General features: G+C 43.8%; 2 protein-coding genes across 4 annotated transcripts in view; one reads left to right on the top strand and one right to left on the bottom strand.

The window, feature by feature from the left end:
* TBPL1 (TATA-box binding protein like 1) overlaps window positions 1–2,370 on the top strand; it is a 29,944-nt gene extending 27,574 nt beyond the window's left edge. For all 3 annotated transcript variants that reach the window (XM_058566243.1, XM_058566246.1, XM_058566245.1), the window contains one exon: window positions 1,844–2,370. In XM_058566243.1, the coding sequence (XP_058422226.1) occupies window positions 1,844–1,923 (80 nt within the window). In that variant the 3' untranslated portion in view covers window positions 1,924–2,370. The remainder of the gene's footprint in view (window positions 1–1,843) is intronic.
* Window positions 2,371–6,395: 4,025 nt separating this feature from the next.
* SLC2A12 (solute carrier family 2 member 12) overlaps window positions 6,396–26,012 on the bottom strand; it is a 53,453-nt gene continuing 33,836 nt past the window's right edge. Inside the window, exons 3-5 of the mRNA XM_058566819.1 lie at window positions 22,181–22,303; window positions 18,724–18,856; window positions 6,396–6,635 (exon numbers count right to left, since the gene is read on the bottom strand). Coding sequence (XP_058422802.1) covers window positions 6,482–6,635; window positions 18,724–18,856; window positions 22,181–22,303 — 410 coding nt within the window. The 3' untranslated portion in view covers window positions 6,396–6,481. The remainder of the gene's footprint in view (window positions 6,636–18,723; window positions 18,857–22,180; window positions 22,304–26,012) is intronic.

Here is a 26,012-nt window from a genome sequence, read left to right as displayed (position 1 = left end):
CTGACTTTTAACGCTGTGGATTAGTTTTACCTGCTTGCTTTTATATGCTGTTTTTAAATCTTATATGTACTATTGTGTGTCTGTCTTCTTTCCCTCGTTGTCCTCTTAGTGAGAGTCATCTGTGCTGCCCCGTGGAGTCGTATCACTCCCTCTCGTTGCTCTGTGGTGTCCAGTGTGTGGATTCACTGTCCACAGCACTGGGATAGTGTCCAGTGGGGAGCTGTTGAGAATATTCTAGTATAGATTTTCTTAGTGTGATTTTTTAAATTTATGATATCTTGTATTTAAAATACTTGAGAAACCCATTTTAAGAACTTCATAGAGGTTTTACCTAAGCAGAATACTCAAATATAATTGATACCTGTTAGTTATATTTTATGTAAATTGTGTTACATCTTTTGAGTCTTGAAGTATTTGGAGGGGGTGGTTTCAGAATAGTAGGCCTGGGTGTCAGAGTAGCATTAGCGTGCGGGATGATTTTTAAAGGTCCTGTGGTTAGAATTATACAGGGACAGTACTTGGGTGTCAGGCCCAAGTTTTGGCAAAATTGAGATGAGAAGTCTCTTTAGTGTCCTTGAATTTTTCTTTTTATTCCTTCAGTCCCAGAGGAGGATAAAAATTATTGACACCTTTAGATGCTCAACAAATAAGCTTTAGTTTTGACTCATCCGTGGGTTTTCATATCTTCTTTAGGGACTTTTAAAGTGTCTTGCCAGAGTTGTACTTGAATCTTAAAAATGGAGTAGTGGGAACAAGTCTGTTCCCCTCTTTCAACGATCTGTTTCTACGTTTTGGAGTCCAGACTTCGGAGAGGCCCCAAACTCTCTGGATAAGTTTCTGCGCTGCTAAGTGTAGAATAACACAGTGCATGTATAAAATCTATATCTGTTGAGTTATTAATTAACACAATAACAGACAAGGCAGTTGACCTGGTGAATAAGTGTGCGTTATATCTTTACATCTGGAGTATACTGTAAAATGTTAACAATTCGGTGGACGCATGAGTGGTTCCTGTGGGCAAAGCACTGTGCCATGTGGAGGGGAGGGGAGGAAGGGAGTGGGAGAGAGGGTGAGATGTCAGAGTTCACAGGGGGGCATGTGTTCGTTCTCAGGATCTTTCAGAAGAGCTAAGTGTGTGTTACTGAAACCATTTTTATTCAGAATAAATTTTATGGAAATATTTTTCATTGTCCTTTTTTATGTTTCTTTTTAGCTATTTAAATGAAAGATTGCATTTTTAAAAAGTTATTCCTAGTGTTATATTGATAATTAATAGGTAGCGTCACCTCATTCCCTTGTGCTTTTTTTCTGTTGACTGAGAAGCCGTGAGGGTGAGGTGGCCAGACTCGTAATAATCACGTGGACACCAAGTGGGAGCACGTCTGTGGGATTGTGGCTGCGTGGTTTGTGAGCCTGCTGGTTTCCCAGCACTGGGAAGCAGCTTCGTGTCCCTCTGCTGGGTTCCTCGATGCTCCTGTGAGCTCCAGTCAAAGCCTGACCGAAAGCCAGACACAGTGACCAGAGGGTGGTAGCGCCTCGTCCCGCGTGTCACCCTTCCTTTGACAGCACGTCACCGAGCTTTCTCTCTCCCATGGTGGTGTGCGTTCCCTCTTTCACACTGGTCCCTAAAGCAGCATGAGTAACCTCAGCTGGTGTTTCAGATTCCCTTGAATTGTCCAGGAAAAATGTTTATTCTCTTAGTTTTTATGATGACTGTGTGTGTATAATTACATAGGTGTAGATTTGATTAAAACAATTAACCTGATGTCCTAAACTGCTTGGATGTCTTGAATTCTGGTAACTCAGCTTCCCTCTGCTCTCCCCGCCCTTGCCTGTGTTACAGGGCCGAACGTCAAGGCTGTGGCTACTGCTGTGGAACAAATTTACCCATTCGTGTTCGAAAGCAGGAAGGAAATTTTATAACTCATCACTTAATTGGTTGGAATCCCTAACTGAGCACCTTTGAAAACCTGCTGCATATTGGACTCGAAACAGAAGGAGAACTGGACCAACAGTAATCGAGGAAACAGACTCTGTTGTTCATCCCGGCTACAGTGTGAGCTCCAGGCCTGGCGGATTTCACGTCGGACCTTGCTGTAATATAGAGGAAGTTTACAAGATGTGACGTTGCTGCTTTCTACAAGGACTCTGTTTATTTCTGCAGTGGTTCTCATGTCCCCGTAGCAGAGCTGTCACAGTGTGCACTACCTTCAGTTGTTTTGTTGTTGTTGTTATTTTTTTCCAGTTTGAGCTAATGTGTTTTATTTGTGAATAGTCTTTTACATTTTTGTATGCTGAATATGGGCACCAAAGAACCTGTAAAAGTTATCTTTTTCAATTGAATGTGCACAAATAAAAGTTTGGAAAAGATCTTTCTTCATATCCATTCTATAACTTTTATTCCCCATTTTCTATTTTAACAAAAATTGTATTCATAATTCTTTTTTTTAATCTATGCAAGCTTAGACTTTTGCTAAAGTGTGTTGGCTTCTTTTTGAAGTGTATTTTGTAAATATATATATGCCACATGTGTATATTATCTTTAATGCTCTGTTACCAAATATCAGATAGGAATTTTTTTCTCGCAGATTAAACATAAAAACATGTATATAAATTCTAGGGAACTGGAGTAGAACTTTATAGATTAAGCATAATGTTTTATGTTGCTAATTTAATATGACAGAAAATGTTAAATATCTTTTAAAAGTTACAAAATTGTAGTTTTAAAGAGAGAAACCTCTTACCTACAAGATGGATATGAGAAAGAAGCTGTGATGGGTTGTACCTCATATGTACCTGTGTTATTCTGGGAAGACTCAACTCGGTTGTAGGAAAGTAGTAATACTAGGTTGGTACTCAAGGCTCTCCCAGGAGTCTTGTCGGAAGCTGATACATTGTGCTGTTTTACAAGAAGTGCCCACAAGCTGCCTCTGTGCCACAGTATAATAATATAATTCAACTTGAACTTGAAAGCCATTTTGCAAGCTATGTCTTTCCCCTTGCTATGTCTTATTTAATGGAGCTAAAGAGTGGCCGTTCAGTGTATGGGATTGCTGCTGTTCAAGTTATAACACACGTGCGTTTGTGGAACAGCGGCTCTCGGGCTCACCGTGAGCCCTGGGGCGGGAACGCAGGATCAGTCTGCAGCTGTGCTCTGCTGCTCGCCTGTAGGAGTTGAGTATAAGCTACAGTGGTTTCACCTAAAAATAAAGCTGAGTGGAGAATCAAGTTAGCTTCTCAGTTAAAACTTAACAGAGACAATATTCCAACACAATCTTCCACTAACACCTGAATTTCCAAAATGGTTTGAAACCTTTGTGGAAAATTGCAACATCTTAGCCTCCATATTCTAGTACTATTTCTGTTTTCCTTACCATATTATAAAATCTTGAAAACCTAGCTTAAGCACTGCACTGAACAACACATAACATTTTATGTTTATTTTTATCTTCTTTGTTCTCGATGCCTTCCCCCACCCTGCCTCTCCCTCATGAGTGAGGGGTAAAGGATAACTTATATTTTCTTTCTTGTGAAAGACTTAATTGTGATTTTCAGACTTCTGTTCTTTTTTTACATTTGTGTTTATTTGCTTCATTTTAAGATCTGGTAGGATAGGTAGCCTCATAAAACATAGAGAATAAAATTCAATGACATAGTTATAGGTTCTAGGCAGACTGTTTTAAAAATTTGAGATGTTCCACTTAGTTTTAATTAACAGTAATAAGTGACCTCCTGTTTTGCAATGTTCACAAAGAGGAAACAGAAAGGGGGAAGAAACGTGATTCTGTGGCCAAGGTGCGGATCTGGATCTCGTTAACCTTTTCAGTATTCAAGTGACTGGAAACCAGGTGCATCAGAGCTCATCACAACAGGACAATCGGACGGTCTGGCTTCAGAGCTGTGGCGGGAGCATCATGTGCAAAGGGTCGTGGGTGACCCCAAAACTTAACAAAGCTGGGGAGAGAGGAGCATGTCTGATGTCTTCTGCTGGCTTTTCACAAGTGCTGTAAATTTTTTATAAATAAAACTGTGAATATATACATACAAATGATAAGTATTTCCCCTTTTTTATTTTTGAACTCAAAAAGCTCTTATTGGGGGTGTATTGGGTGAAAATTAATTTGAAGACAGAATTGTTTAGTTTTAGACTCAGAATAATAGAAGCAAAATATGTTTAAGATACTGAAATCACTGCTGATAAACCTACTAGGTTTATAAACAATGTCCTGCCCATTAACAATGAATGACTAAACCAAAAACTAGCTAAAGTGTATATAGTGTTTGAACTTAAAAGGAAACGTAACAATTTTATTACATATCTTACAATCTGTGATGCTTACTGAAATCACTGCTGATAAACCTACTAGGTTTATAAACAATGTCCTGCCCATTAACAATGAATGACTAAACCAAAAACTAGCTAAAGTGTATATAGTGTTTGAACTTAAAAGGAAATGTAACAATTTATTACATATCTTACAATCTGTGATGCTTGGCAAAGAAAAAAATTGGTATTGATTACCTGTCTTGATTTTCTTTTTAAATCTCAGCATATAATTCTATCAGAGATTCATAATAAATTTCTTAAATTGATCCTCTTACAGGACACACTTTCTTTTCTCCTTCCAAAACCAACAAATGAACAGAAGACAGCGCGTGCTCAGACTTGGCGATGAAATGTACTGCGCAGAACTAAGATCTCAAATCTGTCCTCGTGACTTCCCCACCGATTTTAGTTTAGATGGTGCACTTCAGAACCAGGACTCCTAGTGGTTCTCCTGCATCTCTGATGAGACAGTGTCACTACTGCTTACGTAGATGGCAGCCGCACCACTCATAAGGCAGTGTGGTAGGCTGCACACCCTTACATCAGACGGGGACGGCTTGTCACAGACTAATAGGAAAACTCCAAGCTAAATAAGGGTTTTTGACTCGCAGGATTCTCTTTTCTTCAGGTTAATCATATTTTTGTATTCTTTTTCAAGTTAAATTGTTCATACTTGTACGTTTTTGTGTGTCTTCCATAGCTTATGATATTAGTAATTTAATGGGTTACTACTTAAGCGGTTTGAGATTCTTTTTTTTGTTTTTGTGAGGAAGATCGGCCCTGAGCTAACATCTGCCACTCCTCCTCTTTTTGCTGAGGAAGACTGGGTCTGGGCTAACATCCATGCCCATCTTCCTCCACTTTATATGGGACGCTGCCACAGCATGGCTTGACAAGCGGTGCGTCAGTGTGCGCCCGGGATCTGAACCGGCGAACCCCGTGCCGCCGCAGTGGAGCGCACGCACTTAACTGCTTGCACCACTGGGCTGGCCCCTGAGATTCTTGATTATAGATTTCCTATCATATCCAAATTCTGTTGGTCCAATGCCTCACCAAGTCTTAAATTCAGCTGGACAAACGCAGAAGAGAGCACTCCGTTGTGAGGGCAGAAACCCAAGTTTCAGGTACAGTGGCGTCTCTGTTCCATCACAGAGGAGAATGTAGCGAGGGAGTCGTCCTGGGGTCTGAATGTCATCTGTCAGGTCTGCAGTCACCTAGAGTCGCACGATTATGGCCCACACGCCATAACCTGAGGTAGTGATGTTCCTGAGGAGTGCAGAGAGTTGTGGGAAATGGGAGGTCACTATCAAGTTATCGTGAAATCCTTACAAAGAGAATTTTGTAAGCTTGACTTAATAACTCAATCCTAATTGCTTAGAGATTTGTAAATAACCTACTGGCCTGACTCCTTTTTTAATGTTTTACTAACAGCTATTTCTAAATAAATATGGTCCCAGGAATGTCCTTTCTATTCATATTTTTAAAAATGGATGGGAAAATACTTATTTTTCTCAGCTGTTGCAGAATTAATATTTTATAAGACTAACATGAAATTCGTAAAAGTAGGATATTTTGCATTACATTGTAGTTCATAATTCATGAAAGAAGCTGTGTAGTTTTCATACTTGTTGAACTGTAATGAGTTCTCACTAAGAACCCAGCCAGGACCCTGTCCTAACCTGGAACATGTGTGCGATCGTCCACATTGTGTCCTGTTCTTGTCTACACGAGACCCAGTGCAAGGAGTGTCTTAGTGGGCAAAAGCTGGTGAGCTCGTGTTCAGAACCTTTCTGTGTCTGAATAATAAAGCTGGAGCCTACCTCTATACGCATATACCTTAAGGTCAAAGTTCATCGCATCACTAGTCATAGTCTTTCAAAGGCTGCTCTGTGAAAAAGGTGGAAAATACTGAACCAGCAGGTATTTTTTTGAGCTCGTATGCTGCTCAGAGTAAGAAAGAGATCACTCGAAAGCTTGTACCTCATCTACCTTTTGTGGTTCCTTTGGGGGGGTGGAAATTAAAGATTATCTTTATAATTTCAGGATTTCTTTAAAACTAGCTCCATTACACTGCAGAGAAAATGCAGGAGTGGTTGGAGACGCCCTCCTGCGATGTGGTCTTGTACTCCATCAACCTGCGAGGTTCTGAGGCCATTAGGTCTCTGGAGACAGCTGCCCTGGTTGTCCCCCGTCACACAGTTTTTTACACTCTGAGAGCTGTTCCTGGGGTTTTCTTTTTTGAAGCTGTTTTGGCACTAATTCCTCTTGCTGATGACTCATAAAACAAATGTTGTTTTTCACATAGTTCCTGAAAGAGAAAGAAGCACTAGAAAATATCATTCTTAGTTTACAGTACTTGAAAGAAAATGTGCAGGTTACCATTTTTTAAATCACCCTGGGGATTTAATGTTTCAGCTATGCAAAAAAGACGTTTCTATTGCCAAGCTTCGATGTATCGTCAAATTCAGTATACCACAGAACTTTGGTCGGTCTCTCGCAAAGGGTAAGGTGGGTGTCTGACACAGCCATGTCACTCCTGTCTGCAGGGAAGGAGTCCAAGGATGGTATTATGTGGAACTAACAGAGATAACGTCCCAGATCCTATTTCATTTTTTTCATTTCTCAAACTCTACCAATATGCCTATATTTATGTCGACATTGTCTACCTTCCGCATTATTCCCTTGTTCCTGCATTAACAAATTCTTTTCTAGAGGATTCTTCCCATCAGCATAAAAACATGCTCTAATATCTTAACATTTATTTTAAAACAAGAGAAGGCCACCTGTGAACCTTCCTCCCTTTCAAATATGTTTTCCTGTAATTGAACCAGTTACTTGAGTGGCTGAAGCGTGCCTGACACTGTGGATGAAGAGGCCTGCTTTCAGGGAGGTTCCGTTTTCATAGAGGAGACCAGCAAAGAAGCATATAGTTTCACATAAAGTGCTAATGAGGAAAGTAACAGGAAAGGAAAAGAGGGACAAAGTTGGGAGCGACTGTCATACTGCGGGCATCTCTCAAGAGGTGACTGTGATCAGAAATTGGAATGAAGTGTGAAGAATGGCAGGTAAAGTGTTTACAGAGAGGCCAGTGTGGCCAGAGCACAGTGAGGACGTGAATGGCAGAGATGAAGTTGGGGGGTGGGTAGCAGCCATAGTAAGAAGTTCGCATTTTGTTTGAAATGTCGTTTGAGCCATAGGGTTTTGAGCTGCGGAATGACAGTTTTTAAAAGATCCCTCTACTGCTGTGTGGAGGATAGACTGTAGAGGGCGGGAGCTGGAAGACCAGTGTGGAGCTTAGTATAGTCCAGGTGAGAGAGAGTGGCTTGGATTGAGCTTGGTACTGTGGAAAGTGTCAGATTCATGGTATGTTTTGTTAACAGAGCCAGTAAGACTGACTGATAGTGTAGATGTGGGGTGTAGGATAGCGTGGATGAAGCCTAAGCTTCTGGCCTGAGGAGCCCCCTCCCCCGGCCCCCAGCAGGAGGCTTGTGGAAGAATGTGTGTGTGTGTGTGAGTGCATGGGACTGGGGATCAACAGTTGTGTGTAGGCTACAGAGGCCTATTAGACGTTCCAACAGAACATGCTAAGTGGGCAGTTAGATCTGGAATTGGAAAGTCAGGTAAAGGTCACAGCCTGGTGATGCACATTTGGGATCATCAACTTACGGATGGCTTGTAAAGATGAGCACAATCGAAGAAGTGAGTGTAGGCAGAGGAGAGTCTTAAGGACTGAGTCCTGGGCACTACTGTATTAAAGGAGTGGAGGAGGATGAAGAGGAAGCCAAGGAGACCACGGCGTGACTCTGAGGGAGAAGGGAAACCAGGGTAGGGTGATATTCCAGAAGACAAGTGAAAAAACATGTTTGAAGATGAGGAGCATGAGGAACTGGGCAAGTGCTGCTGGGAAGTCCAGTGATACGGGACTGAGGGCTGACCCTGAGGTGTGATAACTTGAAAGTCATAGTGGCCTTCGGAGTAAGAAAATGGGAAAGAGCGCTTGAGTGGAGTTACTTCAGAAAGACTGGAAGGCGAGGACATGGAGACAGCAAACATAGAGCATTCTAGAACCGAAAAGTAGGGGCAGCAAACAGGTCCAGTACCTGGAGGAATTTGAGGTCTAGGGAGGTATTTTGTTTGCAATGGGAAACACTGCAGCTGCGTGTGTGGGGGTGCGCGCACAATGATAATCCCATAGAAGGGGGAAATTGATGCCGTACACAGCACACAAACGGAAGAAATGGCCTTTGCGACAAGACAGAGCCTGTGGGCATAGATGTAGGTAGGTTAGCAGAAGGTGTGGAGGATGAGGTGGTCTCTCTGTTTCTGTTTTCTCAGTAAACTAAAAAAGCAAGGTCATCAGCAGAGGGCAAGGAAGTGGGAAGGAGTGCTGGAGGCTTGAGGGGAGTGTGGGGTGTGAGGTAATCATCTTGGAGAGCAGGAGAGTTACCACCAGGGAAATGCAGGACATTCTGGCAGGCCTTGAGATCCGTGTTCATAAATTTAAAACTAGCCCTGTCAGCATAGTTGTGTGTTTTCTTGAGTTGTGTTCAGCTCCTCAGAGGCAGGGATAACATAAGCTGAGTAACATGGTTCTATCACAGTGAAGTTTTGCCTGAATGATGGCGGGAGAGGGGCAGGGTGGAGGGAGGTGGTGGTCCATGGAATCTAAGCAGGTAAGTGAGGACACGGGGTGGCTACTCCATGGATTCCAGGTCCTGGTGTGGCTGAAGTGTTGAGTGCGGGTACTCGAGGAAGAGTGGTCCCGGCCTGAGGGGGATGCTGAGAGTGCAGCAGCGATTGGTGGCCACAGTCTAGGGTACGACCATCCCGCCTGCTCCCCTTCAGAGTGAAACCTGAAAGAGTGGACCGTAGCCGGTTCTTGACGAACTTCCACTCTCCCCTCAAACCTCGTCAGTCACCTTCGGTCCTCTCACTACACTGTCTGTGCCTGACAAGCCTGTGGTCACCTCCCTCTTTGTGTTGGCCTCGGCAGCATCCGCCATCGTCCAGTCCCACCTCCTAGATGCTTCTTCTGGTTTCAGTGCCACCTCCTCCTGGCTCCCCCACCTCACTGCTGGCTCCTTTCAGCTCTTTTTGACGCTCTCTTTCCTCTGCTTGGTCTCTAAATGTTGGCGTTGTCTTGGGCTCTGTCCTGGACCTCAGGCCCTTGTCTCTGCTCTCTGACTAGGTGATCTCATCTGGTTCCATAGCTTAGATACCACTTATAAGCTGATGGCCTCCCAAATCTGACCCCAGCCCTCTGTCTTCAGAATTTCAGACGTACATGTCCAGCTGCCGAATAATAATGTATCTCTCTGATGTCTAAAGGACATCTCAAAATTAATACATCTAAAACAGAACTCTGCAATCTCCCCAGCCCTGAAACCTAGTCGTCCTTCAGGCTTCCCAGTCTTACCATCCATGCCATTTCTCAAGCTAAAAATTTAGATATCGTCCTGACTACTTCATTGCCTTATTCCTATGTTCAATTCATTCATTCATTCAATAATGAGCTTCAATTATATGCTAAGGAATTATTCCAGATTCTGGGAAACAACAGGGAACACAATATACAAAACTCCCTGTCCTTGAGGAATTTAAGTGGAGCGAGAGCACACAGACAATAAACCAAGTAAAATACAGACAGCACCAGCTTTGGAAAAAGTTGAAGCAGGAAAGTGGATGCAGAGTTGGGGACACGACTGTGATTTTAAAGAGAGTGACGGGAAAGTCTGAAGGAGGTAAAGCAGGGAGACAAGTGGATACCTGGGGAAAGAGAACTCTAGACGGAAGGAACAAATGCAAAGAGCTTGAGTCTTGCACGTACCTGGTGTGTTGCGGATGCAGCCACAAGGCCAGTGTGGCCGATGAGAGGAAGAGGCGAGACTAGTGGGGTATGTGGGGCTGTGTGGCCCATGGAAAGGCTTTTACTCTGAGATGAGAGCCGCCGGAGGATTTGAGCAAAGGAGTGGCTTGATCTCGTTTAACGGGATCCCTGGCTGCTGTGTTGAGAGAAGACTGGAGGGGACAGAGGGTGAAATAAGGACCAAGCAGGTGGCTATGACAATAAAAAGGAGAGAGACCCTGAGGACTCAGATCAGGGGGTAACAGTGACGGTGGTCAGGCTTTGGATATGTTGAAATAAGAGCCAACACCATTTTCTGATAGATTGAAGGTGGAGTGTAAGAGAAAAAGGGTCAGGGAAGACTCCACAGTGTGGCGAGGGCATGCAGGATAAAGCTGACATCAACTAGGGGGAAAGGACTGCGGGTAGAGTAGGTTTGGGCAGCGTCAGGGTTCAGTATAGAACATGCAAGTCTGAGATATCTGTTAGACATTTGAAAAGACGTGTAGAGCAAACAGACAAGCCTTGAATTCAGCAGAGATATCAAAGCTGGAGATGGAAATTTTGGAGCCAGTGGCATAACGATGGTATAAATGTGACCGAGAACCAGGCAAGGAAAGGGTTACTGAGAATCTGATCACAAACTAACATGGGCTGTCCAATGTTTTCCAGATAAGGAGAAACTAAATGTTCTGGTTTTCAAAAGTTGATGTCCCCATTCTTGAAAATGTTGCCATCTTACAGTGAAATCTACATGTTTGCCTCAAGACTCCTGCAAACTGCTCCAGCCCCAAGTGTCCAAAAGTTACCATGGACCCGTTATATAATGACATGTTCCTTGAACTCATTATGAAATGGCATATTGCATTGAACCTGTTATGTAATGACATGTTCCTTGACCTTGTCATGAAGTGGCATGTTACATTGAACTCATCATGTAATGGCATGTTGCATTGAACTCATTGTGTAATGGTACCTTGACATCGTTATGTAATGGCTTGCACATGCACCATGATTGGGCCCAGTTGTTACACAGTTGTAACATATCCTCTGCACTCTAGTGTATAAGGTCTCCACCAGCACTAGGCTTGGGGAGACACTGCTTTGGGAGCTATCCCTGGTGTTCTCCATTGCTTGTGCAAACAATAAACTTTTTCTTCACTTACTTCGGCCTTGGTTCTGCTTTTCAGCTCTGCACTCACCAAGAGACAAACCCCTTGAGTTCAGTTACATCAAAGCCATAACTTTGTTTGAGATCAACAAGCCAGTGAAGAGGATAGAGAAGTGGCCAGAGGACTAAGCCCTAGGGCATGAAAACTTTAAGATAGAAAGTAGGAAGATAGGATGGAACCGGCAGAGGATGCTGAGGAGGAGTGACTAGTAGGAGACCACCAGGAAGAGGGTCCCTGAAGGCAGAGAAGCAAGTGTTTCAGGAAGGAGGGCCCACTCAGTCAGCCAAATGCTGGGGTAGTCACTAAGCTAGCCTTTAAGCTGAGGAATGAGGGTTGGTCACTGGGCGTAGCAACGTGGAGGAGACAGGGATGTTCAAAAGAGCAGTTTCAGTAGAGTGGTGGCCATAAAAGTCTTATTGGAGCAGGTTCAGGAGAGAATGGAAGAGAGAAATTGAGGACAGTGAACTTTGCTATAAACGGTAGCAGAGAAACAGAACAAAAGCTAGAGAGGAAAATGGAATCAAAGACTTTTTTTAAGATGGGGAAAAAAATCATGGTTTGTGTGCTGCTGAGAAGTAGAGATCCAGGAGAGAGGTAAAATATGGATGGTGCAAGTGTGTACAGGGAGAGTTGTTGGAGAATGTCCTGGAGAAGGGAAAGGGGAGGATGTGAAGTAGCTCCCCTCACGCAGGAGTGATGGAGTTAATAGAACCCAAAGGGATGGCGGTGCATTTGGTTACACATACCGATGTGTGGGTCCATGTTGGAGGTTGTGGAAGTTCCGCTCTGATTGTGTCCATTTTCTCCATGAAGTCAGAAGCTAGGCCATCAGCGGGAGTGAGGAGGGCCAAGGAGGTGGGGAGGTTTCCAGAGAGAGAAGGTGGTACGGAGCATTGTCTGGAGAGAGGCGGTTAATGGACTAGGGACACGTGTGATTGCCGGGCAGCGTGGAGGGTCATGGTCATGATTTAAAATGAGACCCAACGCTGTGCTCGTGTGCTTTCTCAGCCACGTTCAACTGGGTGACTGCAGACTCTCGCTTGGCATGCCTTAAAATGTAAATCGGATCACGTCACTCCCCTGCTTTAAATACTTGAGTAGCTTCCCATTGCACTTGGAATGAAATCCCCATTCCCTCAGCCTGCAAAGCCCTGCACACTCGTCTGTGGACTTTCTAACGGAATCTCAGATCGCAGCCTCCTGGACCTCTTCCCGTTCCTGGAACAGGTCAAGCACGTTTCTGATTCAGCCTTTGCACTAGCTGTTCTCTTGGCCTGAATTCTCTTTCCCCCATCTTTGCATGGTTGGACTTTATTGTCACCCAGATTTTATCTTAAATGTTACCTCTCAGAATAACCTCAATCAAAAGTAGCCCCCACCCTATCATTTACTATCTTATCAGCACGTTGTCATTCTCAGGGCATTTTGCTCCCTGACTAGTCCTGTTGTTGAAGAAATGAATCTGGATGAATGAATGAAGGCACGGCCACATAAAGTTAACTGTGAAAAGTGAAAAATAATCTAAGCCTGAGAACTAAAATGTTGACAAAACATGACCTTGTTGGATTTCTCTATTTGTTTCCACTTCAACTGGGGAAAAGAATAAAAGTCACAGCTGAAGTAGCAACTATGGCAAATGTCCCATTTGGGGTTTGTAGCTGGAAAGGCAGAAGTTCAAAATAAAATCCTTTCAAATTACATTATTGCTGAAATCTTTTCTGACCTCTCAGCTGAATCACAGTCTAGTTTATAAAAAACTTAACCAGCTTGGAAGAATATTTGTTTTCTCAGCCTTGTAGAAATAGAAATGAAAGAACCCAACTCCAAATATGAGAAAGGAGAAGGGTAACAATGGGTGAAGTATCAGCATTGAAGGGAATTGGACATTATAAATAGTTTCCTCTTACTCCTTAGAAAATCATGGGGTATACACCTCAGGACCATCTGTTTCCCTGGTGACAAAAGCTGCTTCATTGTTTCATTCACTCCTAAACGTCTAAAGACTCCCTTAACCCAGCAGTGTCCTTCCTCAGTCTTCAAGTCACTTCAGCTCCTGTGTCCTGGCAAGTTCCGGGGCTTTCCGTCACCCCCCATTTACTTAACTAGTTTGAGAACTTCTCAATGCCATTATGTATTTTATTTTATTTTTATTTTTGTCTCAGACATTTCCCTCCAGGGACCCTTGTTTAACACACACACTTCATACATACTTTGGTCAATTCACACAATGCAGGCTGCTTACATTTTCATTTTAAAGGCCTTTGTCAGCCTGCTGCTTCAAGCTGAGACAAGACCAGGCTCTCCAGAGTTGCCTCAACAGGAGTGAAGTTCTCTGAAAGCAAACTTTGTTTCCTTTCTGCCCTTAGAACTGGGTTCCCCACAACATACCCCCTGGTAGATACTGCTATACATGAGTTTAAAATGCAGAATGGTGTTGCTACCTCATCTTTCATCACCCACTGCACCCGTGTCTTTATCTGTCTGGAGAGAGACGGTCCCACCCACCTCTCTCCCCCCACCTTGTCTAGTTTTCGGCCTCTGGATCTTCTAATTTGCAATTTATAACTTTCTTGGAGAGAGTCTGGATTTAGGTTGAATAATTGCATGACTCAAAAGTAACAGAAATGTGATTCTTTCAAAAACAGTTCATAATTCAGAGTTTTACTAATTTAAACAGATTCCTTCCCCACCCCGAAATTCTGAATGAATACGTTTTGTTGAGCTGTAGATACCCAAATCATGCGTTCTTAGGGAATGTCTTATTCTGGAGGTCCACTAGGTGGAAAGGTTGGCTTTTCTTAAGTTTTGTCTTCAAATTTTCATTTGGTTTGCAACTTGATACTTTCTGACAGCCCCATATGAAAAATAGATCTAAAAGTTTCTTAACCTTAATGCATACAGAACATTCTGATTTCAAGTTAGACTAGAGAGCAATAAGGAATGATAACAAAGGAGGCCCTTAGCTTCCTGCAATTAATTCATTACGACTTTCTCCCTGCCTCTATTTTTCAGTTAGCATTGCTCACAAGAATTTTAACAACTTTCATTTTTGAAGGAATTTTGCTCCCCCAGCTAGTAGATGGGTAGCTCAAAGTGCGTACACCCAAGGTGGGTTTCCATATAGCCAAGGAAATTTCAGCCCCAGGGCTCCTCACCTGCACAGCCTCTTCCAGGACCCACACAGTCGGGCCTGATTTTACATTCATAATTTGTATTATTTTTCTTAAACAGGACCCTCAAACCTTAGGTTCCACAAAACGTGCATCTGTCCCTGCTTACACACCTCTGTACCTACGGGTTCCCGGAGGACCAGAGTATCTCTGACATGGACTTTTCCACTCTACTCCAGGTCCCGAGGTTCACCTGCCTTCCCTCCCTTCCATTGCACGTCCCAATGGCGCCTCATATGCAGTCTGTACAAACTGAACTTAGTGTTGTCCTGGACCCCCCAGACTCCGGCCTTCCCAGCCCCCGGCCTGCTTCTCCTCCTCCGGCTCTCACGTGGATGAATGTCTCCACTGTGGACAGGGTTAGCGCTCTCAGCTGGAGAGAGATCCCAGTTCCCTCAACTGTGTCCCAGTCCAGCTCCAAACTAGCTCCCAGTCCAGCTCCCTGCACCCCCTCCAGCCCCGTGGTTTCCTGCTTGCTTCCTCCCACAGACTCCTTCTGGGTCCCCTCATCCCCTCATCTCCAGTTTCCATATTTTGCCTGAGTGCTCCTTCAAAAATCTGGTCACTTTAATTCCCAGCTCTGTTGTTTTAAACACGCCCCCGAGCTCTGCCTTCAGGATGAAATCCAAATTCTTTACCAAGACCGACAAGACCCTGCCCGACTGCTCTGTGCCCTTGGTTCTGGGCTCATCTCTCCTCCCCAACTCAGAACCTGTCCTCTTCATGCCACTCCAATGGATATCCTGACCTCTGCGTGTGACCCCCTCCTCTATTTCCCACCCATTCCTTTTTGCCCAGATAACTCCTTCAAGATTCAGCTTTGGATTCATCTCTTTCAGGAAGCTTTTATAGATGAAATCCTCCAATATCTGTGACTTTCCTCTGTGCTGGTCAACACAGTGTTTTCTTGTCTGTCTCCTAAAGTGAGGAAGCTATGGATCCTCTGTCTCCTATATCTTTGATTCTCTCCTAGTACAGTGCCTGGTCCATAGTAGATGGTCAACCAAGAGTCGTCGAATAAGTAATATCTGACGTGGTGGAGAGGGGAGTGGTGTGGTAGAGCCAGTGTGTCTCACTCATCTGAACACATCCTCTTCCTCCTTCCATCGGACAGACTGTCTTAGACCACAGATTAAATCACATCCTATGGCTCACGGATCCTAACCTGTGTGGTTTATATTGTTTTCTATGATGTAGGATGTGGAGTTTCCATCCTCGTATCTAATCTCCACACACCATGAATTCAGCATTGGCCTTGTCCACAAGTTATCAAATTGAACAGTGAATACTTTTTAATTGCCTGCTAGGAATTAATATTAAGCTAGGCACTGTAGAGGTTACATAAGAAAGATAATGGGGGCAAGCCGGCCCGTAGCTTAGCGGCTAAGTACTCGCGCTCTGATACTGGTGGCCCGGGTTTGGATCCCGGGCCCACACCAACGCACCGCTTCTCCGGCCATGCTGAGGACACGTCCCACATACAGCAACTAGAAGGATGTGCAACTATGACATACAACTATCTACTGGGGCTTTGGGGAAAAAAAAAAAAGGAGGAGGATTGGCAATAGATGTTAGCTCAGAGCCGGTCTTCCTCAGCAAAAAAGAGGAGGATTAGCACGGATGTTAGCTCAGGGCTGATCTTCCTCACAAAAACAAAAAAAAAAAAAAAAAGAAGAAAGATAATGGGCAGAGACCATTCCCGGAAACCAAAACTTTACAACCTAGTTGAGGAGGTAACATCACAGGAGTTTTAGCTAAGGCAACATAGAAGACAATGGGACTGAAAATATTGAGAATCCAGGAGAAAGGAATGCTAACTAGAGCCAAGGTGACTCAGGCTTTGAAGACGGTTTGGGTTGGCCCTTAAGGCATAAGGATGTAGGGCTAAAGCTTCCAAGATCCTATAGTGTAGGAACAGAAGTAAGGAGATAAGAGTCAGTGAGGGAGGAGGGGACCCAGGGAAGAAGACTGTCTCATAGGAACTAAAAGAGAATTTCAAGAAAGAGTAGGTGTGGTAGACGAATTGTGGTAAGAAAATTCTTTGTCCTTCGTCCCATCAAGAGAGTAAGTCATTTCTACACCACTTGCATCTGGGCTGGCCCAGGGACTTGTGCTGAAGATAGAAAGTGGGCGGAGTGACATAGGGTCAGCCAGCACCTACTGCCACCCAGGTGAGTGAGGCTGTCTGGGACCTTCCAGTCCAGCTGATCCTCCTGCCGACGGTGCCACACGAGCGAGTCCAGGTGAAAGGAGCAGAAGTGCCACCCCGCCAAACCAGAGAATCATGGGAAATAGTAAATCGTTATTTTAAGCCACTACTTTTCCGGATGGTTTGTTATGCCTAGATGGGTGACTGATGTGAAACCAGCTATAGGGAAGGATGAGAAATGAAGGATGACCAAGAAATTTGGAAGTCGTCGGTGTCCTGGCATCTCAATTCTGGAAAAGGCCTGAATCTGCCAGAATTGCTTCCAGTTTACAGACGAATGCATTGAGTTATCAAGGTCTGAGGCTATTAATTATTTGAAAAGTATATTTGTAATTAACAGTCTTGTTTCGATTCTGTGCTCACCAAGAAATCCAGACATTTGACTTCAACTTGCAGAGCGAGGCAATGCTCTGGTCAGGCCAAGGGTAGAGCCAGCCTTCCTGACAATTATCTTTCTCTTTGTAAATGAATAATTTTCATTTTCAATTTATTTTTTAAAAACAGGGCCTTATCTGTATCAAAAATTAGCTCTACAGTTTTATATTTAACGTATGTCTTAAATTAAGAGAAAAGTTTTTCTGCTTTCTGAAGTGAAATATTCTTAAAATGTAAACAATTTAAAAGCGTATGAATTACAAAGTGAAAATTTTCCACAGTCCTACTCACTATACACCCTAATAAACCAGCATTAACAGGTTAGTCTATATAAATATATATGTACACATATTCCTACCATCAATTCATCTAATCAGGTTTATTTCTCTTTCAGATAAAAGGGGAAGAATCAATACGCCCACAATTTCTGTACAATCATACGTCTCTTTCTGGCGTATTGAAAGTATTTTTAGAAGAAAGCCACAAGGTGTAAATATGTAGTTTCCTCCCATTATATTAAAACCCAAGAACAAGTGTCCCTACATTGTCAAGTGTAGCGACTTAATCTTAGGAAGAGTAACCAGTTCCCCTTCATTCCCGGCCCGGTGCATCGCCTGCTCCCCCAGGCCACAGTGTCAGTGGTTAGAGCTGTGCATTTTAACCTGCTGCTTGTCTTTGCATCGCATCGAAAGGGGTACTACGGGGTTGACTTACACCCGCGATGGAGAGGAATAAGCCATTTGGTTTGGCAGATGCTTCAAAGGAGAAACGGATGGGAGAATGACGGCAGGTAACCTGCTGGGAGGAGTCAGAAAATACCCGTGCTGAAATGCTATTATCCTTATGTTGACCCCAAACCAGTCTGGGGCTTCTCCGGTCCTTGGCTTTCTTTGACCCTTTTCTTATTCCCCTTGAAGTTTTAATTAAGTTCAACCATATTGGGTCAACTGTTCCAATTTCTGTGGAATCTTGTATTTCTGGTTCATTATAACAAGAAATCATTCTCTCATATCCACACACACAAAAAAAAATTTCATTTCTCTCTACTGAAAGAAAGAGGGAGTGTTCTATGGCCCACTTCTAGGTTAGATTGTTTACGCAGTCTCTCCATGTGAAACTTATTTAACCAGTTTTCTAAATGCCTAGTCATATAAGAAACTCTTTATTAAACTGACTTTATGCCATATTCGGAATAATTGTAGACATTTAAATTCAAGAGTTTTCCTGGTGATCTCAACCTTAAGTGTTCAGGACTTAAAGAGACCTGCACATGTGGTGGAGAGGGAAGAGCTGAAGCCCGTGGTTCTAGTGAGCATGACATTCTAGGACCTTCCGACACCCCTCCTGTGTGGGGCAGGTGGGGAGACGGGAGGGCTTCTTAGATCATCACTGCACAGAGCTTTGGAAGCTTCACTTGTTAGAAAGCCCTGGTTATACTAATTCCTTAGCTGGTCACCCAAATTAAACACATAGCAAAGAAACTGGAATTATGCTTTGAGATATGGTTTCACACCAAAGGGAGTGTCCTAAAATAATTTCACATATTATTATTATTATTTACGTGTATATAAAAGCTGCATTTCTGAGCAGAGTGTTGTTCAGAGAGCAACGCACAGGGTACTTACGCTTTTGCCAGCTCAGTCGATATTTGTTCCAAAGAGCATCCCTTTGTCTGTGGTATAAACACAACAACGAAGGCCAGGGAAGCCAGACTCATGACTGTATAGAAAAAGCACACCCATGGCAGGCCAATGCGGTCTGTAAAGGGCAGAAGAAATTGATTAGAAACGTGCTAAGGGTCGCTTTGATCCCATTTGTGGACAGCCGATGCTTAGAGCGTATATAAAAACACACGTATTTTCAAACACTCCAGTAGGATCCAGAGAAATAGCAATCACAAATTAAAAATACAGCCAGCCTCTGAAGGTTTCATTTTTACCGACTACACCAGCTTTCTCTGGTAAAGTAAACAGCAGTCTTGTAACTACACAATTTAAACCCAATGACATCTTCTTGGTGAGCGTGCTTTCTTTTTCAAAATGGCAGTACACAGGCTCATTGCAAAAAGAGAACCTCAAACGGCACGGAAACATAGAAGCAGAAGGTAAAACATCTCCTCTCTCTCCTCTCCTTCCACAATTCCTCTCTCAGGAGCCACCGCTGCAGCAGTGTGGTTTCTGTCTGGTGGACATTCTTAAAGACATATTTATGCAGATGGACTTTTCTTGGAATGAGCTCACCCTTCTTTACTCTGATTTGAATCAATCATTTCACGTTAGCAATATTTCATCATTTAGTAGCCAGCAGTGTATTTGTAATGCTTCCTCCTGGGTTCAGAGAAAAAAAGTGATAATGGTTCTAAGGAAAGGCGTTAACTTGCTAAGATGCATCAGCAAGAAGCAGGATCGTTATTGATGGATCTCACCGCCAGCCTAGTTTTTCCTCTGACCACTTCCAGCCAAAGGTACCGTCCCTTTGTGGTTACTGACCAAGGTCAAGGTCCGTTAACTGGTGATAAATGGCCTCCCGTGCACTGGAGCCTGCCATTCGCATTGTGTGCCCCCTGGCTCAGCGGCAGAAAGTCCAGGGTGGCAGACAGTCACGAGGAGGAAGCTGGCTCTTTTTGCACACAGGCTCAGACCAACTGCAGACTGCACCAGCGCACACAGCCCTTCACAGCTGCAGCCACAGATCATGATGGCTCTGTCAGGAGAACTGGCAGAGCAGTTCTGCAGGGAGGCAGTTTGGTGAATGCAGGGTGGGAGGATCTAAGCATGTCAACCACTTGTCAGTCGGTCCTGCCGATGGGGGAGAAGCAGGAAGCAGAAACAGCAGTGTGGCTCTGCTGGCAAGTTAACTAGAGTCCCATACCTCAGGGCTTCTCGTGCTGCTGGCACAGGGTTTTGCCCAAGTGAGTGCTTAATATAGTGCTTGTAGAACTGGCCCTTCTTCCCTCTCTGGGGCATAAAACCAGAATACAAACAGTGAAAAAACCCGAAAAAGTCATAACATCAGACTTGTCCCTTGCTCTGTGTGAGCACTTTCAGTGACAGGGAGCTCACCACTTTGCAAAGACTCTCGCTGCACTGTGAGCCAGCTCTGCCTGCTAGAAAGGTATTCCTGACTGACTCCTAAGCCCACGTCCACCCTTCAGGACCTGCAGGTCCCCCGGATCAGCTCTCCGCTCCCCTCTTCATGACAGCGGTGCAGGTATCTGCATCTCCTCCGTCTCCTCCTGGAGCCTCTTTTTTCTGAGTCTAATATCCTGAACTCGTACTGTCCTTCACAGACCACAGGTCACGTGCCCGTGCCATCCAGACAGCCCTCCCTTGGGGAGGCGGACCCACTGCAACTCTCTTAAAATATTGAAACAATCCTCTTAAAATATTTTTCCCAGAGCCGAGCACAATACTGCAGCTGTGTCCTGATCATGCAGAGTGGGTTTGTCCTCTGGATACTCTGCTTTTATTGATACAGCTGAAACTGCACGAAAAAACTTGACGTCCCAGGGCCTGCTGCCAAGCAGAACTCTTATGTCTTTTACTTGGAAAACTGATTTTTGAAAATAAGTATAGAATTTCAAACTTAGTCCAATGAAAGGCCATCTACAGGTTTTAGATCATTCCAGGTTTTTTTTAAAAGTGAATACGCTTTCCTAACACCTGTTCTAAACTCCCGTGCAGGAGGACCTCTGAATCTGCATCAGCTCATCCTGTACCTTAGCCATCCTTCCAGAGGTTTGTGTCATTCTCATCCCTCATCATTTCCATTCTTTCTTTTATATTTCCCCTTCTCCATGCCAAACCGCAGATAAGAGTGTGTGTGTGTGTGAAGGTGGAGGGCACAGGTCTATGCGTGTGATTGTAGTAGGAGAGCTGTGGGACATAAACATTTGAAAATTTTATGTAAAAACCCAAACCATGCTTAATTGATAACTCCAAAAGTTAGTATTTCCAAAAGTAGATGTATTTAAAAAAAAGTGGTTGACAAGATTCGGAAGTACTGTATATAAATATACACTTTTTTGGAGTATACATCAGCTTTTGAAAATTTATGTATTAATGTTATTTCATATTTATATATTATATATATAAAAAAAGGAAAGAAAGAAAACTTAAGTGATTGGTCGATTTTGGAGGATACTGGGAACCACCTCATTATTTTGAAAGCTAGAAAATAAAGACAAATTTTCAAGAATTTATCTTCCCTTTCTTAAATGATTCATACTTTAGGACAGGCAAATAACGAATGAGAAGAAATTTCTCCTTAGAGGAGTTTTGCTGATACAAATGTAGAAGGAACAGCAGAGTGGAAACAGCGGATCTGGGCAATGACCCTCCGAGGGAGCCAACAGGACAAAGTGGGAGATGAGAGACGGGATGCACCTCAGATGGCAGGACACAGGGCAGCACCCGTGAAGGAATTTGTAACAAACTAACCAGAAAATCCAAGTCCCTCAAGCCTCTGGATCTAAGTAGCAGTTTGCAGGAAACACAGGAACAGAGGTCACCTGATACAACCTCACTCAGCAAAATCCTGCTGGGGGAGAACTCTAGAACAAACAACCCAGTTTCTTCATTAAAAAGGTATCGTGGGGAGGAGGGGGAGACATAGACATGAAACCTACAAATTATAAGGCACATATCAATCCGTTGTAAATTACGTATTTGGATCATGATTCAAAGTGTGAAAAATAATTATAAGACAACTGGAAGACTATGAACACAGACTGGATATTTGATTCCAAGGGACTACAATTTTTAGGTGTAATAATGATACTGTGGTTATAGTTTTTAGGTGTCTGATCTTTTGCAGGTCCATGCTGAAATTTTATAGACAAAATAACATTATGTCTGAGGTATGACTCAAAAGAATATGCTCAAAAAGAGCAGGTGGGGTTACGAATGAATTAAGATTGATACCTGTTGAAGTTAGTGGTCAGTAGATCGGATTCATTGCCATTCTCTTTACTGTTGAATGTGTTTGAAAAGGTCCACAGTCCAATGTTTTTTAGGTGAGTGTGCTTCCCTGACAGTTGTCTTAAGAGCGCAGAGGCAGAGGAGGAAAATGATGAGTTCTTACCGGTCACAGTCAAAAACGTCAGAGAGATGAGGAGGTTGATGCCCCAGTTCATGCTGGAAGTTAAGGCAAAGGCTCGTCCGCGAATTCCGCCGGGAAAAATCTCGCTCAGCACCAGCCAGGGCACTAGGAGAAGGCAAAGGAGAGGGGAAGGGACAGCAAAATTATCAAAAGCCCCTAGTCCTGCGTGATCTGTGGTTGGAGAGCTGGGCAGGTCCTTCCTCCGCAGGAGGGAGGACGCCTGTGCCTTCTCCTCACCTTCAGCCAAGTGAGAGAGGATTCAGGAGAAACACTGAGAGAGCTTGACAGTGGTCCCCGGGGAGTAGGGGGAGGGACATAAGGTGCTGGTATGTGACACAGGCCTGAGAAATGCAAACGGGAGGGAGAGTGGCTGGGGCCACCTGCACGAGAGGCAGCTTGGGACATCTGCCAAGCACAGAGCCTCGGTGCCAGACCCCGGCTCTGCCTGCTGTTCCTCTGGGCCCGTTCCTGTCTTTTCCTTTCCCGCTGACCTTGAAGAAGTCCAGCATCATAGCTAGTGAGCAGGTAGGAAATAAGGCTAGGAGGCTGGAGGAAAGAGGCTGGCTACCGTCCCTTCTCCAACTTGGGCTTCTTGGCCTGGGGCACGCTGAGCGGACAGAAGCTCTAAATTAAATAGAGCTCCAAGATTTGATTATTATACGAGACTAAACATTTGAACTTCTGAAAGGAGATTCTTCTTGGCACGAAAACTGATCAGAGGACTTTTTATTATCTGAGACTGACAGGGAACATTATAGGACGTGTCTGATGGGATTAGAAAGGGCACAAGAGGAACAACTTAACTTGTCTTGTTCTCACAACCTCTCACACTGAGTTTGCCTAATAAAATAGCTGCAAGTTCTTACATGGGCCAAGCACTTTACAAACCTTATCTCATTTGATCCTCACAAAATCCTGCAAGATAGGAACTATTACTATTCCTCTTTCATAGAAGAAGAAAACTGAGGCTTCAGGAGTTAATAATTTGCCAAGGTCACAGAGCTCCTAAGCAGCAGAGATGGCATTGAGCCCTGGCACTCAGGTTCCGGAATTCATGCTTTTTAATCACAGTTCACTCTTGGTGGTGGCTCAATAAATATTTGTTAATGAATAAATGAATGTGCAGTATAAGCACCTTTGATTCCAAGGAAAGAAGGACTTAGGAGCTGCCCTAGGCCCAGCTCACTGCTGACTAAGTCACCTTGTGTTGGAAAGCCAGCATTTATATACAGACCAGCTGCATCACCCGGCCTAGAGGAGGCGGTGGGAGGAAGGAGCAAGAAGCCAGGGATGGGGCCCACTGGTCAGCGACCTCTTGGGCCCCCTATACGAGAACCAAGCAGTCAGATGTGCCTCTAATTAAATAAATTGCCTCTCGTGACAAGATCACACTCTGTACAGAAAATATCTGCTTGTGGTAAATTTGCTGTTTTAAAGTAAGAAAAATAAATTTAATTATAAAAGAGGGCTGGAAAAAAATTTTTTTCTTGATTATCTTCTCCAAGTGAATCTATATAGGGTTACCTTTTGGGCTTGGAAGCTAATGTAACAAAAAGAATATTATTATTGTCCTAGTTAATAGGGAATTCAAAAATAAAATTCCATGTCCCTCCTCTCTGCTCCCTACCCCAAAAGACCTTCCCTAGTTTCTTGAAGATTATATCCCTGGTGGGATCACTTTGCTCTTAATGAGACCAGTGCAATACCCAGTAACCTTGCCTTGAGCTTTGCAAGACTGGGGATCTGGCTCTGAGTAGAATGGTAGCTCTATAATTCTGGTGAAGCCTTGTAATGACCTGTCCTTGGACAAATACAAGATGAAATTTTGTCAATCCAATTTTTTGAGGCTAAATAATCTATGCCACAGGCCAATCCCACTATGTCCCTTCCTGCCATGGATATTTGACATGGGTCAGGGTGGAGTCTCAGAGGGTTCCTTATCACCTTTTGCTCTAGCGTCCATGAGGAGGAGGTGGGGGGAGGGACCCTCTTTCATTTTCTTTTGGTAGAGGGGTTAGCACAGGGTTTCTTGATCTACTTCCATCCCCATTTCAGCACCTCTGAAACCCCTTCCACGCCTCCCCACCTTCATTGTGATGGCCTCTTGGAATTATTTGGTGGGATTTTGGGAAAATCATTGCTGGGGTCATCAGAGCCGCGTTGGCGATGAGAATGAGCTGATCCTGCTGTTATAGAAAGTGGTGGATTTTCCCAATGAGAAGAAGGGACAGTTACACAAAGCACTGGTTATAAGCGCTCGGTCTGAACTGTCAAGAGCTTGCCTAAAGGATCCTGAGATCTACACTGAAAGACTGTCCTAGGCGTGCATTCAATTCAGCAGCTGAGGCAAGTTCTTGGGCAGGTTAACCAGTCAGTGAGCAATGAACTGAATATTGAAAGAGACTTCCCTTAGTCGCTCAGGAGAACTTGCTGTAGACAAACCCTACACCTGACGTTCCCAAAACTAATGTATCATAGCTGAAAGCTTCTGCTTCTTTTGTGATCTAATGGAAAGAATTCAAGAACTGATGCCTTGGTTTATCTAATATTGACAAACTGGATGTCGCAGCAATTGACAAGTGTTTTGACAAGGATGGTCCAACCTCCCAATGTGGAACCTGTCAATTCAAAAATAAGGAGAATGTTATTTTAACGATGATGTCAGAACCATAAAATTACAGGTTTTCAGATCCAGAGAGAAAATGGCACTTGTAGCAAAATGGAACTTACTGAAAGGGTAAAAATCTTCCCTTGGCTAACTTAGGAGCAAGACGATGCCAGAATCTTACAGGCCTCCATGTTCCCTAGAAAGAAGCTGTGAATGCCCAAAGCAGAAGGAAAGAAGAAGCTCTGTTTCAATTTATAAGTAAAGAGGATAGAGGTATAAACCATCATGTGGGGATTTAATGTGTTGATATTTATAATGACAGGTGGAAGTTTTCTTAAAATCACTGATTTTCTTTTTTTTTTTAACTAGATGGCCTAATTTCTCCCCCAGGGAAAATCAAGTTATTGCTACATGCCACAGTGAAGAAGTGGTGGCTCCTTCTGGGTGTCCCTGTGATCCCCCACCCTGATGACAGAGCCATAGGGGATGCTTCGTGCTGTTGCTTGTGAGGAATCCCCAGAGTGTTCAGAGATACAGTGAACTCTTCTACAGTGAGCACAGCTGCTGCAGTTTACAGCCTCTGAAACAATTCTCCTGGACCTCTATTATTCCACCTTTCGTTCCCGGGCTAACTCAAAGCAACATGTGCCTCTATAAATGTCAGAGTCTGCACACATCTTTAAGGTCTTCTCTATGCTGCAGGGACAGGAAATTTTGAACTTGTTGGGAGATAATTGTCCATAGGTACTGGAACTTGTATTTCACATAGCATTAAATCACTCGTCAGGACTTGCCTGATCCAGATGAAATCTGCAGATAGTGTTTGTGCCTGCACTGAGGGTCATAAAAAGGCCTTACAGGCCTCCATGAAGGACGAATATGTTGAAGTGTCTCTCTGTGCAGTGGAGGACATGGACTTGGGTTAATAGATACAATCGATGAAAATGACTCGGCCCTGTGACATGGAAACTGCCATGCCTGTCTCCTCATCCCTCCATGTTTCTGCCACTGCCACAATTTTTCCTGCTGAAGCTGTCACTTAGCTCCCTGTGCTTTCAGATGTTAAACCCTGCAGCTCTCCGGGCATATTTTCCATTTGGCTTGAGCTCTTCCTGAACAACCTAACGCGCCAGCCCCAGGTTTGAAAGACTCATGGAGATCTTGTAACTCTGGAGGAAGTTCTACATGCAGGCCACAGAGTTGTCA

This window comes from Diceros bicornis, chromosome 23 (genome assembly GCF_020826845.1).
Source record: "Diceros bicornis minor isolate mBicDic1 chromosome 23, mDicBic1.mat.cur, whole genome shotgun sequence".
Classification (NCBI taxonomy): Eukaryota; Metazoa; Chordata; class Mammalia; order Perissodactyla; family Rhinocerotidae; genus Diceros; species Diceros bicornis.
This window is presented reverse-complemented; position numbering and strand designations above follow the sequence as displayed.